Here is a 16437-nt window from a genome sequence, read left to right as displayed (position 1 = left end):
GTGCCCAGGTTGGGTGAGGTTAACTTTAGGCGCATTGAACAAGGGTGGTACTTATAGGTACTTATAAGGATAAATTAGAAATAAGGATTTTAGACACTGCAATTCATCTAAACAGTTATAATAATCAAAGACTTTATGTATCAACCAAAACATATTTATGGAAAAAGAAAAATGCATTGTAAGCAAGGAAGTGGTCTCCATTCAAAATGTGATAACTCTGGACATTTTGAAGTGCCAGAATCGTTAGAAAATGAATCTATTTAATACCAATACCATTCTATTAGGTAACATGTTTTGGAGGTCATTGGAAATCTGACGGGTAGAGTTTGCCAAAACTGGTACACTAAAATTGGTCCTGATATAAAAGAAAAGATGTTGTGCACTTCTGGTCTACATTGCGGCATAGCAAGCTAACTTAAAATGTGTTCAGTCAATGTTTGTCTCTTGCAAATATGTTTACATTTATAAGCAATGTATTTCTTTAAACATCTTGCAGATGATTCCACCTCGAGGTTGTGCCTATGTCTGTATGGTTCACAGACAAGATGCATTCAGAGCTCTTCAGAAGCTTAGCGCTGGCTCTTGTAAGATCGGATCGAAAGTCATTAAGGTATGCTTCCATAAAAAGCCATTTTCTTTCTTTGAATAGTTTATACATGCACAAATAACTTTTGTAGACTTTCATACATTTAATACAAGCTCTTCTAGAATTATATTTGTACAGTGAAGGCCAGTGGCGGTAGAGAAATGTGCGGGCCATTTTACAGCTTTTTTTGCTGCAGGAAACCCATTATAATATTTTCAGTGATTAAATTGTCCTTTTCGTCGCTATCCACAATACATATGGATTTCCTATTTTTCAGTGATAAATCCAGGTGTTGGCCACATGTTTTATAGTTATAACGGTAATCATATTAATATGGAAGTTATTAGTGACTCCCCATGCCTGAACCTGCTCTTGCTTCGCTTCCCTTTTTCCATTTTTATGTACTGATATTCTGGGCTGATCTGCTGATGGTTACTTTAACCTGCCTAACATCAGTCAGTTGCAGCCAGCCATATCTGCACCGCTAAGTGGGGTCACCTTTATGTTTACAGACTGGTATCCTCATGGCTGGGAGAAAGTTTTGTGGGTACCAGCCCTTATCCCTCAGAAGGGCCAGGGCTGTACATCATTACAAACCCCCTGCCTTTCCAACAAAATTCACCAAATAAATCTGCAAGGTTTTTATATTACAACTGTTAAGCAATCCATCTTCAGCGGCATGTTTCCTACAGCTTTATCAATTGGTGCAAAAATGGGCAGTAAAGGGAAGCAGGAGGATATTTCTGCTTCTGTTTAGCTGCAACTTGTGCTGTACTCCTAGCATTTGAACGGCCACTTAATAAGGTCTCATTCACATACACGGACATGCACAGCTATATACAGCGTGCGCGTCCTAGCAAAAACCTGTGCATGGGAGTAACAGCTGATGCGTGCAGCTGTCTTTACAGCTTAATGGAAATCTGTGTCTGCATGCTGCTACATGCTGACCCGAACTTGCACATCTGTACAGCTATGGAGGCAAGACTGTCTGCGACCAGGGGTGTGCATCCATATCCATATGAAAGTGCAAGTTTGGGTTGGCATATAGCAGCGAGCAGCCGCGTTCATGTGAACGAGCCCTAAAGGTTGCAAGTTTGTTGATGTTTCAAGTTCAGTTTTGGCATGGTTCATGATTAACAATTTAATGCTTCAGGAACTTTTCAGATAAAATATAAAATCAAGAGGACCAGTGTTCCCTAGCCTATGACTTGCAGAGAAGGAATCGGCTACTATGCAGCATAATTACATAAAATTAAGTTTGGGAATGTGGAAATACATACAGTAGTTAAGATTGTTAACAGTGCTTTCATTAAATTATTAGTTTTTAATGAATAGGTTTTTCTTGATTTTCACAATAATATAATTCATGGGCTAAAAAAGATGTATCTTTAGTACAAGAATGAATAGTCTTTCCTGCTTTTCAGTATTTTTTTTTTTCAAGAAATTTATTTTATTTGTCTAATGAATGTTTCTTTTAGATTGCTTGGGCGTTAAATAAAGGCGTAAAAACAGAGTACAAGCAGCTCTGGGATGTTGATCTTGGAGTGACATATATTCCTTGGGAAAAAGTGAAAATGGATAATCTAGAAGATTTTTCCGAAGGTGGAATGATTGATCAAGAAACTGTTAATAATGGTAACAATTTAACTTTCATTCTGTAGTGTGTGGAGGGTGGGGGACTAAATTGTAATATTGTAAAGTTTTGTTATAAATTTGATCTTAAAACGCCAGACAGATATGAAAAATACTAGTGAATGCAGTTATATTTAATATATATTTTTAAATAAACATTTTAACTGTTACTAGTGTAAATTAGACATGTTTAAGCCTCTTGCAATGTCCTATACAGGAGCACAGAGACCGGTAGAGAAAACGGAAAGATGACCTCATGAGTCTGTTTTTATTGTCTGGTCACAGCCTGGGGACAAGGGAGGTGATCTAGCTAGGTTGCCTAACTATATTAGAGAAAAGTCAGGTTACCAGATGGCCTAGGCTGTAAAAACCTCAGGGTGGGGTGGGCAGAAGGACAAATCCTTTGGCAGGTAAAATGGATCCCATATATGTATATCTATGGTGCATTTAGAAGTTTGCCTGTAGTTCAGCTTAATAATATCTAAAGTATATGTAGCATGGGACCTGATTTTCCCAGTTTAGTTTGGTTGAGGATGGACTTGCTAGAGTCCATATGTCTAATCTATGCTTGGTTCTGTGTTTGTAACATTGCACCTAATACACCTAAGCTAATTTCAGCATAACAAAATGTAATTTCTGTTTTACAGACTGGTCAAATCAAAGAACTGCAGAACCTACTGTAACTAAGGAGCCAATTTCTGTACCAGCTCCCACTACTACTGTACAGAGTCCAGTGATTCCAAAATCCACCAATCCACCAATAACAGCGCAAACAGAGGCCTATACCCAGCCAGTTGCAATGCTGCAGGTAACTATTTTTAACATTATGAATGGATATGTAAATTCGGCAATATGTAAGCTACTGGTTTTTTTTTTTGTTTTGAAATTGCAATGGGTTACATGAAAGTTCAAATATAGTGAACACCAGTTTTATGTATTCATTTATTAGTAAGGCCTCATTCACACACAACGCAAGCAAAATTGTATATACGAGCGTATATGCGTGCACTATATGCAATCCCAGAATGCATCACTCGTAATGGAATTTTTAATGTGCTGTACGCATATACGTGCGTAAATACGCAGAAATACGCTGCCCTGGACGCATCACTGTACCATTCTGTTTTTGCGCAGATATACGGCTCCATACGCAGCTATGTGTATGAGGCCTATTGGTAATATTAAACTTTATATTTTTTAAGCACAGTGTTGCCGCCTTGGCTTACGTGCTTTTATCATCTGTAGTAGCAAGGTAGTGCCTTTGCTTGCTAGTGTTTTTGTTAATGTCTATAAGGATGTATTTTGGTGCCATCTTTTCTTCTACAGCATAAAGGCTGCCAGCATTTCTGTTGTTCGAACGCTCTATAGGACAGGGGTCTGTCTGTGAAACAACATGACAAAATAACTGAAATTGAATTAGCAGATATTTCCTATTCTGCAAACATACTAAAATTGACCACCGGTCTTTACAAAACATTAGACTTAGCACAAATGAACATTCTGATGTGAACAGCTCTGCAGAGAAGGTTTACAGCAGATTATGGCCACTAAATGGAGCTTAGGAATGTATGCACATAATCGTAGTTTTCTGACAAAAAAAACATGGAGGAGGAAAGTTGTCTGGCAGGGCAGTGTAAATCTCAGGACCAGCTGAATATTTTGCAGGTTAAACTGCTCCCATATATGTATTTGCAGTTGTATAACGGTTTTAAAGGCACATAAAACTATGGGGCTTCTTTTGTATAGTATTAACTGTATTGCCATATAATGAATATCATTAGCGTTTAAACAAAATAAGTATTGCAGGTAGTGGTGTAAAAAAGAACCCCTAGGAGTCACATTTCCAGAGTTTCCTTTGTCCTTCACATCAATATTGAGCCACTTCACTTTGGGCGTGAGCACAGAGGGTTTTTGTTCAACCTGCGGGCTGAATAATAAATAAAAAGCAGAACAGATTTCATCAACGCTTAAAAGCGTTGATCGAGGAATCACTGATGCTTCCTTAGCGCGGCGACAGCGGCCGCAGGCCTCTGTCAGAATACCGGAACGAAGCCGACGGCTGCAGGCTCAGTTTGTTTTGAAGATTTTCCGGCCGGCTCCTTTGATCACCTGATCAAGGGATGGTGGCCGAACAGCGGCACCCACTGTACGAAATCCGGCTGGTTCCTGAAGCATAGCATGAAATTCACATAATTTATGGCCAGCTTTACTGAATTCATCGGCCAAGAATTGAGGACCAGACTTGGGGGGGCAGAAGAAATGAGATGTTTATTTAATGAAGGGGATATAAGAATAGGAATGAGGTGGCAAAGGCATAGCACTGCAGGATGCATATGATGTAAAAAAGCTAATAATGATAATCATAATAATCATCATCATTATTCATCATCATTAACCACTTAAAGGCCATAGTGTTTCACCCCCTTCCTGGCCAGGCCATTTTTCAGTATTCAGAGCTGCTACATCCGCAGATCGTGCAAGCAATCTGGCGTCTCTAGAGACGCCTGATCGTTTGTATGTAAACAGCCATCGCTGGCTGTTTACATGCTAACAGTTTTCCCTCTCGTGTGCGGCGCTCAGCGCGCGCACGAGAGGGGGGGAGGGGCAGGACGTCTTAAGACGCCCACCCGCTCTGAGCAGACTTCCGTTCACGAACGGCCATGGACGGAAGGTGGTTAAAGATACTGACTTTTTTTTTTCTTCACACAAAGCAATATTTCTTTCCTAATGCCTTTTCCATTACAGTCAGCGCTGAAAATAAACCATTAATCCTGAACAGTATCCTGTTAAAACCAATTGTAACTTTTACATGCCGTATTACCAGTTTCTCCTTGCATGTAGATGCAAGGAAAATATTGAATGTAAACGGTGATTCAGGAGAAAGCTGGAGAGCGATTCTATTTGATACACATTTCCCATAGAGCTGCTTCCTTACTAATCTGGTGACTCGGGCCCTCTACCTTCAACCAGTAGTTTGCTGTGTTAACATAGAGGGTGTAGGGTCATGGGCAAAACAACTGGATTACTGTGTTGAGCTGTTTGCACCGCTGGTTCCTTCCTGTAAAATGTATTCCACACATTCTAGCAGTTGTTTTTATGTGATAGACATTTATGTGAAACAAGAAAGGGGAAATGATTGCTTAGCAACAGAAATATGAACTATGCAACCTTTCACTGATGTGTTTAATAGAAATCTATGGCGTTCCATGTTAAGAACATGGGCTTGCTTTGCTTCATTCAGCTATCGCCTTTCATTTATGGTTTGAGTAAGCCTGTTGAAGCTTGCGTTTTATTTAACAAAATGATGACACATCTTGCCATTTCACAGGCAAAAGAATAGTTCTACTGATTATTACTCCCGTTAATTACCTGATAAACACTCCCTAATTATCAGCTGCACCGTGAGAAATGTCTTAAAATTATGTTTGGCTACTAGTAGACAATAAAAACCTCTTTGGATTTACCATTTTAGAAATCCCCTAAATGCATTGTGCGAATAATCAGTGATGGTTGGAGACATATAAAAAAATATTATACATGGTTGACGTAGCTTGAGAGTTGCCAGGTAATGCCGTGCAGGGAAACCGAGGAGGCTTATTTTAGTATATCAGTAACACAAGGTTTTCAAACTTGCTTTGAGGTATGGGGGAGAATGTGATTCACGACATGCAATGTGTAAGCTCCAAATGAAAATCCAACTACATTTACAGAGTACCATTCTTTGCCCCTGGCAGCTAAATGTAGATGCAAGGAAAATATTGGATGCAAATGATGATTCAGGAGAAAGCTAGAGAGCAGGGGAGCAAAGCAAAGGTCACTATATGCTGATGGAAAGGGTGGCAATAATGTGAACCTTTTCTTTTGCTGTTTACGGGCAAAGCACAGATTTAGTTTAGTAGATGTGTATGTAAATCCTAATAATGAACTTATCTTTGCTCCCCTGTTAAATTGAAAGTGTTTTGTTATATCTGTTCAATAAGTGCAAACAATATCCCAGATATCTTGTCAGCTGTTAACTTCCTGCCCTGTCAGCTGGGAACAATGGCAACTTAAAACAGTCAGCAGAGGCAGTCTCCTTGGATGGAGAAGATTGCTATATTATGGAGAGGAGGAGGTGTTCTGTAGTCCTGCCCTAGAGTGATAGCTCTGGACCCCCATACATATAGTACGGCGATGAGTCGTATCATCCTGAGACAGAAAGTGCATTGCTGGCAGGATCACCAGGTGAAAATAAAGGAAAAAGCCTACCTACAGATTATGACCACAGGAATCCCAAGTGTCCCCATTCAGATGCAGGTGCTGTACCCATGCAAGTTGATGACAAGGTGACAGCAGCTGCATCTGTCAGCAGCAGTCCACATGTAATCGTACATGGTATGATTACCTGCGGCTCGGGAGAGATGATTGTCCCTGGACACATTTGTTCTGCATTCAGCAACCGCATGAGAAGCTGTGGGCTGGTAAGCTGCAAACTTATTCCATTTTTGTTGTGTGCTTTAAATTGAACATAATGACTTATGTCTTTTTTTCTTCATATCAGTTCTGTTTTCTATTAATTTATTATTGTTATTAAACAGATTCCAGTTGCACCAACTGTCCCCGCTGTTCCTGCTGTCCCCGCTGTTCCTGCTGTAAGTTTGGTACCACCTGCATTCCCTGTCTCCATGACGGTTCCCCCTCCGGGCTACACCACTCTTCCTCCACCTCCATTCATGCGTGCAGCTTTCAACCCTTCACAGCCACCACCAGGTATGCATTTGGTAATTAAAGTTCAACAACAGTGTTCCAAAAATGTAAAATATATTTTTCTATGAATAGACTGGCTTGAGCAAGCCCTTTAAGGCCTGTTTAAAGCTGTACTAGCTATGTCACATTTCCATATAAGTGTTGTAAATATGTTAGATTGTGTAAGGGTTTTTTGTGACTTCATGATTATGATCTGTGATGCTAATTGACATTTTAGCTTGTTACACCTTCTTTTAGCAAATAATCCACACAATGCTAGAGAATGCTATACAAAGTATTCTAAATCGTCATTAGTGGAACCTGCTCTACTTTTCTCCTTCATATTAGTTTTTGCTACATAAGAGAACCAGTCACTATGAGCAAGTCCAACGCCAGCCAAAATTAATTTAAGTTCAAATTAATAAAAATTATCCAGTTTTTTTTATTTGTGTGTGACTATATTGAGAGGATTTTGCCTCGTGTGCTATCCCTGTAGCACATCTGCAAGAAATGAGAGTTACTGTTGCCAGCACAGACAGCAGTGAATACACTGTCCAAAGTACTATCCCTTCCTTGCTCTACTAGAAATGTGTTTTTGTTTTTCTGTGTCCTCCATGGAGAAATTTTCCATCCCGAAAGAAAGGGGGAAATCTCTTCTATAGGGACACAGATTGCTATATCAACCAGAGGTTCCAGTCCTTCCCTGCTTTGTCTATAACATAAAACAAGTCTTTTGGGTACAGTTTGATTTAAGTCCATATGTACTTTAAGACACTGTGGGAGGAATTTATCAAAACTGGAGCAGACAAAATGTGGAGCAGATTTGCACTGCAACCAATCAGCTTCTCTGTCTCATTTTCAAATCGTACCTGAGCAAACTGAGGAGAGATGCTGATTGGTTACCATGGGCAACTGCTCCAGGTTCTGTCTGCTCCAGTTTTGATAAATTCCTCCCTGTGTTTTGGAGTACCTGACGGCTTAACTGGAACAAAGGTTATTCATGAAAACCATATGGGACGATCCAGATAGAATCCCCATTAATATGTGTTGGCATAATCCCACTTTGCAATATTATTGTCATCTTAAGCACATGGCGTTTTCAGTATTGCAGCATAAACATTCACATTGCTTTCTGTTCTGATATACAGATGTGCACCCAGACTGAGAAATCATACTGGGAATGCTTATTTAGTCATATCCTTTCATTATGTTTTACAGGTTATATTTCACCACATGTGCCACCACCTTCCATCCCTCCTCCCGCAATTAGCTCAGCTATCCCAACAGGTGAGTGAAATAATACACAAGGAAAATTGCTCCTGACAATTAAGATTAAGGTTGCTTAATTGTGTCATGTATCCCTGCATGTCTTTTATATGTCATCGAGTAAAGCAAAAAGTGAGGAAAGAGATCTATTATTTCTTATTCTAGAAATATATTTGAAAATGGCCTGGGCTGATTTGTTGGTATCCCTAGAAAACATCACAAATAATTGGATCACAGTGATATTTCAAACTAACTCTTTTCTGTAATTAGTATCACACATGACTTCAATCTTGTCATCTGCTGTTTGGTATCATCGTGTGTGCCACACCGAACATGTACCAGAGACAGCAAAGGAGAGTGTTGTCTGAGATGATCAGGATGAAAATTATAGGCGGGCATGTCAAAGGTAACTACAGGTAACCTGTGACTACAGCTGTAAATATTATTATGAAGTGTAAGGACCATGGGAGAGTAGTCATCCTCCCTGGACAAGGCCGCAAGAGAAAAATCAACCCCATGCTGAACGGAACATAGTGCGCATGGTAGACAAAAAGTCAGGGAAAACGTCTAAAGAAATACGAGCTGAACTCCAAGGTCACAGAACATCAGATCTGATTGCAGCATCTGTCGCTTTGTTGAGCAACAGTGGACTCAAAGAAAGCCAGACTGGCATATGCTAAAGTGCAGATTGACAAGCCATAATGCTTCTGGAAGAATGTCCTTAGGACCGATGAGATAAAACTAGAGGTTTTGGCAAGTCACATCAGCTCTATGTTTACAGTAAAAAGAATTGTACCTACTGTGAAATATGGAGAAGGTCGGGTTATGTTTTGGGGTGTGCTTTGCCTTGTCTGGCACGTGGTGCACAATGATATCTCAAGACTGTCAATGAATTCTGGAGTGAAACGTACTGCCCAGTGTCAGCTCTGTCTCAATCACAGGTCATGGATGCTTCAACAGGATACTGATCCAAAATACACAGCTAAAAGCACCCAAGCGTGGCTAAGAACAAAATATTATTTCTATGAGCCCTGATCTGGCCTTCTATGAGCCCTGATCTGGATCCTATCAAACATCTGTGGAAAAAGCTAAAATATGCCACCATCCAAACCTAAGACAGCTGTAGCGGTTTGCTGAAGAAGAATGGCCCAAAGTACCTGTTTGCAGGTGCAGAAGTCTCATTGAGAGCTACAGAAATCATTTTTTTTCCATTGATTGCCTCTAAAGGTTGTGCAACAGAATATTAGGTTTAGAGTTCCATCATTTTTGTTCATGCCATTTTCTTTAGCATTTAAGTCTGATGAAACAAAACTGGAGCGATAAATGCATTATTCCAAAAATATAATGGCAAGTGGAAGGTATTATAATAGAAGACAGGCACTCTGGTGTGTAATAATGATGTGAAAAGTTATATTTTTACTTATGCACTGGCATCTTTCTGTAAAATGTCCATATTCAGTATTACACACAAAGGAACCTAAGTCAATGCTAGTAACATTTGCATTGCTTTATCAAGTAGGAGGTATTTCTCTCTCTTTGTTGTCCATTGAGAGACACAAAGTCAGCAATGGTCAGGTCATACAGCTACCTACTGGAGTATTGGACACTGGCAAACAAAAAGTAAGCCAGCCCAGGATAACCCCTCCTACTAACAGCATGCCTTCGATTTTTGGTAGTGTCCTAGGAGAATGGCTCCTCCAGCTCTACTGGGAAAAGTCTTCTCATTTTTTGTTCACTTCAATTAAGATTTCTTGCTACATTGCTGCTTGAGCTGGTCTCTACAATGGCAGCTATCCAGATTGACTTTCCTGAGCCTAGCTTTGGAGTTCTGTACCTAGACCCTGCTGGACTGGATTTTGTGGGGCTAGCCTGGAAGTAAACCAGCTTCTTGTTCCGCCATTTCTCAGTTTTTAGGCAGACAAATATTGAAGCTTGTAGTCTTAGGGATCCAGTGGCGTAACAATCGCCATAGCGACCCAGGCGGCCGCTATGGGGCCCGGGACAGGGTCGCTATGGCATGTGGGGGTGCTGGCTGTCACAGACACAGCTCAGCAGCGGCCACGGCGCATTTCCCCTCATAGCCGCTGCGGAGCTGTGTCAGTGACAGCCAGCCGATGCGGCAGATGAGGGCGGTGTTTGGAATGGAGGAGGGGGGCCCCGCCTCCTCTTACATCACTGGCCAGCAACCTTAGAGCAGGTGGGGCCAATAGATAGACACAGGTTCCACCTCTCTTTGTTTATGATCATGCTCTTGGTACTGCTTTGCTACAAAACTGAAGCATGCTGATAGTGGGGGGTTATCCTTTGCTGGCTTGCAGTTTTTTTGTTCATCCTCTTGTAGGCAGCAGTATAACCAGACATGTAAAGTGGAAATTCAACATAGTTTTACTCAGCGAATATTAAACAGCTATAACACACATGTATCTTGATCAGTGCATTGCACCCTCATAAATGCATTATACCATGATAATTGTATTACACTTCTGTCCCCTCCCTCTTCCGTTGTCCAGCAATCAGCTTTGGAAAACTACCAGCTATTACCAGCGACACCAGGGTGTCTTTCAGACCACCCCATGCTATCTATGTCCTAAGTTGCATGATTTTTCCGGTAATAGTGAGCAGTTTTCTCATGCAGATTGCTGGGCAGCCAAAACGTGGACTGAAGTCAAACATGGTGCTATGCATTTATCAAGGTACATGTTTTATATGGCTGTTTAATGTTCATTAGGTAATTCTAGGGTGAACTTCCAATGCACTGACTTCCTGACTTCCTGAATTCCTCAATGTACTCCAAGAAAGGTTTTGATGGTGAGAACAAACATTTTTTTGAAATATAGTTGTGTATCTATGTCATGCAGAAGAGAATAAAAAAATGTAAAATGCACTCTGCTTCATTAAATCCCGCAGAGGTAGTGGGTCATCGTAACTGAACTTTTCTGCAAGCCAGCACATTTTGCAGTCTAATTTGAAGGACCTGCAAACCAATTGCAGTTTGGACATTTTTTTCTAATAAAGATTAGAACACGGTAATAATGTAGCTCTTTGGTTTTTTTTAAATACATCTTATTTATAATTTTGTCTGTGTGCCTGGAGCTGGGACAGATGCTAATTACTTCGCTAATTAGCTTATCTTGCAAACCAAACAGAATGATTTGTTGTCAGCGCCCACCCTGCTTTGAGATGATTGGGACTTCATGTGAACCATATTATGCGTAGAGATCACTGTCTCTTGACAATAATGACATTCATCTGACATTGTGGGGTAGTGGTCACATGCAGGTCCTGTTATAGGCAGAGGCATCCTATAACATTGAATATTTTCTTCACAAAAAGTCTTTTTTTTCTGTAATGTTAAATCATGTGCACTATTGTGGATGTGAATAGTGCTTAGCAGAGTTCATTATGAGTCCATATGATTTCCTTAGGTGGTTATTTTCAACATTTTTGTGAATGCTTTTATAATTGTTGAACTTTTAATTTTGTTTAAAGCACTAGTTCCACGACTGCCCATCTCTGCAGATGCAATGAAAGAGGTTTCATATGGCAACCTGATGTTACCTGTTGGATCAGGAACCACTTCAGCGCCCACGGCATCTGTGTTTAACCCAGCTTTAAATACACAAGCAGAGCAAGAAAATAAAAGACAACCCACTATGGAAAACCTCACAGAAAGATCTTCAAATGGTAAGCATCAAATTATATTTCTTTATTTGTCCACTTTAAGTTTCTTCTTCTTCTTCTTCTTCTTCTTCTTCTTCTTTTTTTTTTTTTATTCTTTATTTCATAAAGCAGTGTTAGCCATACAAGAATAATGCATGTCGGTAAAAAATACAATACTATCAAGGCGAAAAAGTGCCAGTGCTAATAAGAGGCATGAACTCGATCGCATGGATCCTGTAACTTATAGTAATACATATAATAACATACATTTAGGGGAATTTGGATGAACATTAGGGGTATGGCATAACGTGTGTGGTCCTTCCGCCTCACCCTACTGCCCCTTGAATTTTGCGTATCATAACGGAAATAGGAATCGCAGTTTAACTATTTGTTCTGTCCGAAGTAGGTTCACTACACTGGTGTATTAGCTCAGTGCTCCCCAACCTTTTTATCGCCGCGGACCGGTCAACGTTTGATAATTTTACCCGCTGCGGGTCGTTGATTGTTTATATTTTATAATTAGGGGAGGGGTCACAGGAGAGCGTCCTCACTCACGCTGACCCACATACCAGGAACGGGAGGGGGCGGGTACAGCTGGCTCTGCCGTGCCCGAATGCCCGTATGGTCAGTACGCCCCTGGTGGTGCATTGAACTCAACGTCACCGCAGCTGAGCCCCCTGCCCCCAGTGCGATCGCCGGCACCCAAACGTGTGACACATTAGTTATACCTGGCCGGGTGTTGGGGACCACTGTATTAGCTCATCGTCTCGTGGAGGTTTAGACATATGGTGTTCCTTATACTAATATTTGACTGTAAACGGTCCCATTGAACAGGTCGCATGTTAATATCCTTTCATGATTGCAACAAAAAATCTGCGCTTTTGGAAAGTAAACTAAAAGTTTATCCTTTCATACTTAGCAGTCAACACATATTCCTGGAACACCCAAATTAACTACTTTGACAATGCATCCTGGGTACTTTAAGTTTCTTTGCACTGCTCCCTTGTATTACTTTCACATGATTAGTATATGGTAGTATATAGAATCCAATGATTTGGAGGGGTGACCCAATACTTTTTGGCAATATAGGTGGTTATTCACAAAAGGGTGAAGGGTTTGGAGAAGGCAGGAGAAGTGAACAATCTAGGACAACATAGCTGAACTGGAAAGTGAGCTGAATTGGAGAATGTTTCCAAATCATCTATGTTGTCCTAGATTGTTGCCTTCTGCAAACTCTTCACCCTTTAGTGAATAACCCTGTTAGTGTTTTGGTCATTATATTGGATGAAAGTTTTTTAATAGCTGCTCAATTGTTTTTGATGCTTTATTTGACATATACCTTTTATAATTAATTAATTTTTGTATTGCCTTTCAGCCTCTCTAAACACTGTGGTGAACAGTGCTGGGATCTTGACAATGCAGCCACAACCCCCTCTCACGGCACCTGTTCCTCATTTGAGCATGCAAGGTAGAATTGCAGGAATGCCCTTCCTAGATATTCGTCCCGGATTACTGCACCAACCGGCAAGATTTGCTTTATTAACTCCTGCAATGCCACCTCTACCACCATCAAGGAGCATGCTTCCACCAGCTCTTATTGACCCTACTGTGCATTCTCTTCCTTTCCCGCCAGGGGATATTTTCCCTCATCTAAATATTCCAAGTAGACTGAATTCTGATAACACTCCTACTCAAGAAGAAAGTGTACCTTTGCCGGGCAGTAACATTCAACAAGAAGGAGACCAGGATTACCGTTTTCCACCAGTAGAAAATGTCGGGCAGTCGTCTGAAAGTGAACATAATGAAGCTATACCAGCCACAGCTGCCCAAGAAAATAAAGGTGCGATGTCTGCAGAGGAAATTGAGGTTAATGCTAGACATGCAGTAGATAATCATGAGCTACAGGACATGGCTGTTGTAGATCCTTCTGAGGGACAGGATAAACTTCCTGAATGTGGTGCTGGGTACTTATCTGTGGAAGGTTCCCATGAAACTGAGAGCAAAGCTGATGCACGGTCTCTTGAAAGTCTTAGAGCATCTGATCACCTTTCTTATGAAAGTAAGCTAAGAAATATCCCCGATTCTCATGACAGTGAATTGAAACCACCATTAGAAGGTAGGCTGCAATTCGCAAACTCCCCAGTAGATATATTACCACCATTTGGGAGACATCCATTGGAGATGAGAGAAATGTTTAACAGGCCACCACCAGATGGACGTGATCATTTTGGTAGACCTATTCCAGAGAATCACCTTGGGAGACTACCCATGGATAGTAAAGATCATTATGGACAACCTATACTAGAGGGCAGAAATCAGTTTGGAAGGTCACCAATGGATGGGAGAGAACATTTTGGAAGACCTCCCCTGGATGTAAGGGATCATTTTGGAAGAGTACCTTCAGATGGTGGTAGAAGGGAGCAAATAATGTTTCACCCAGATAAGCCATGGGGACATAGAGGTGATTTTGATGAAAGACAACACTTTCCTTTCACTGGTTTTGGTGGTCCAAAGGGCTTTCAAGATGAAAGACATCGCCATGGCAACTATAGACATGAGCCTAGGAATGCGCCGGGTTGGAACAGAGGATTTGAACCAGAGGCTAACAGAGATTTGGATGAACGTCGACGCCCTTGGGAGAGACAGAGAGATAGAGATGATCGAGAATTCGGTTTTCGACGAGAAATGAATGGCAACCGCTTTGGAAGGGAGAGGCCGTCCAGCAACTGGATGCCTCCTCACTCACAAATGTTTGAATGTTTTGCAGAAGCCAACGCTACTAACCAGAAAGAGGATAAAGTGCCTCAGGTTAATGGAGATCTGCCAGAGACTGGCGGTCAAACACAAACTGCTAAAAACGCAAATGATCCTGAACTTTGTGAGAAAAAATCATCAGGCAAAGTAACTGAAGAGAAGGATACCAAGGATGCTGAAGTAGAAAGTCAACAAATGGTTGAAAGCACAGAAACTGAGGGGACATAATCATCACTCAGTAGGTAAAGATACCTTTTGTAAAGTTGTCATCTCTAAGTAATAGATTAATGGCTGATTGGACCTTACTAGTTTGCTTGTTGTCAGCCAATCTTAAATTTAATCTAACGTTACTGTTCACCTTTCACTTAATGTACAACTGACTTGTATAGATTGCTCTTAATCTGAAGATGATAGGTAGAGATTTTTTTTTTATTTTTAAATTAGAAATCACAAGCATTGCCCCACGTGCTTTTATCATCAAACACCTGTGAAATGTCCAGCAAAAAGACTTCCTATGGAAGAATATAAAAATTGTACAGCAGTTGATGAGTTGAATTTTTGGGACTGGTTGCATTTCAGGCTGCTGATTTTTTTTAAAGTCTAGACAAAGGTGGGATTATTTTTATGTTGCTGTTAATTGGCTTAAATAATATTTGGCGGATCGCAGTACTAAGATACAAAAGACAAGAAAATAGTACAAGGTTTGTAAAATCCACACCACAGTCCATGTAATAATCCAAAGTTAAGTATCTGTGATTTGTTTCTTGTACTGCAGTGAGTAGAAAAAAAAATGTTTAATGTTGGGTGCATTTTGTTTTTAGATCCTAATAAAACATCTGTTTGATAACAATGTTTCAGGTATTGTATTTTTTTAATGTGCCATGCGAGGAACCAATAACTTTGGTAAAAGATGTTTTCATTATTCCCACAATGTTAACGCACCAAGTGGTTTTATTGATCGCAATGCAATGATCTTAACCTGTGATGTTCATATGCATTTTTGCAAACATGTTGTGCTGCTGTTGAATGCTGTTCTCTTTGGTGAAAAGTTCTTTATGGCATTTCCAATCATTCAATTAAATTGATATTGATGTCAACATCAAGGTTATCCATAGTTAAAATGCTTCATGCATCATTCTGCCTGGTTGCCCTGATAAGTTTCAGATTCCAAGTGGTTTGAAGATTATGAAGTCTTTTATTTTTAAAAGCAACTATTGTAAGTACCTGAATTTGACTTATCTGCCTCTTGCTGTCCGCTGAACTGCAGAGCTCAGACTAAGGGCCAGTTCACACCCCAAAGGCTGCGTTGCAGAGCGTTCGGCCTCTGGAACGCGAGCCGGCCGGCTCCCTGCGTTCCTTGAAGGCACTAGTGTGCCTGCGGTGCGGGCAATCGCCCTCCGGGGGGGGGCGTGGCTGAGGTGGCATTGACTTCAATAGACCGCCACTGAACGCGGGGAGCCGCCCGGCTTGCATTCCAGAGGCCGAACGCTCTGGAACGCAGTGCCGGTTGTGGTGTGAACCGGGCCTAAAAGATAGAGTAGCAGCATAAGAAGCCAGTCAGTTTGTGCTGCAGTGAACAAGGAACATACTGATTAGTGAACAAAGTGAGAGAGAGATGAGCTCTTCAGTCTGCTGCTTCTCCTTCACTGTCAAGTCTAAGGCTGGGCACAGGGAGAATACCTTGTTGTATTACTTAGCTGTAGTATAGAAAAGTTGAGCACTCAGGCTGGCTGTGCTGTCTTGTGTAAAGAGTGAAAATGTAATATATTGTACGTTATTTATTTTTCAGGCTTTTTCCTTTTTGTTTTCAACTG

General features: G+C 40.8%; 1 protein-coding gene across 1 annotated transcript in view; it reads left to right on the top strand.

Annotated features, from left to right (window-relative positions):
• Window positions 1–15469, top strand: part of SCAF8 (SR-related CTD associated factor 8) — a 78772-nt gene extending 63303 nt beyond the window's left edge. The window contains exons 14-20 of the mRNA XM_018561443.1: window positions 497–610; window positions 2065–2221; window positions 2866–3026; window positions 6796–6967; window positions 8162–8230; window positions 11699–11893; window positions 13245–15469. Coding sequence (XP_018416945.1) covers window positions 497–610; window positions 2065–2221; window positions 2866–3026; window positions 6796–6967; window positions 8162–8230; window positions 11699–11893; window positions 13245–14851 — 2475 coding nt within the window. The 3' untranslated portion in view covers window positions 14852–15469. The remainder of the gene's footprint in view (window positions 1–496; window positions 611–2064; window positions 2222–2865; window positions 3027–6795; window positions 6968–8161; window positions 8231–11698; window positions 11894–13244) is intronic.
• Window positions 15470–16437: the final 968 nt, after the last annotated feature.

Source organism: Nanorana parkeri, unplaced genomic scaffold (genome assembly GCF_000935625.1).
Source record: "Nanorana parkeri isolate BGI_ZX_2015 unplaced genomic scaffold, ASM93562v1 scaffold524, whole genome shotgun sequence".
Lineage (NCBI taxonomy): Eukaryota > Metazoa > Chordata > Amphibia > Anura > Dicroglossidae > Nanorana > Nanorana parkeri.
This window is presented reverse-complemented; position numbering and strand designations above follow the sequence as displayed.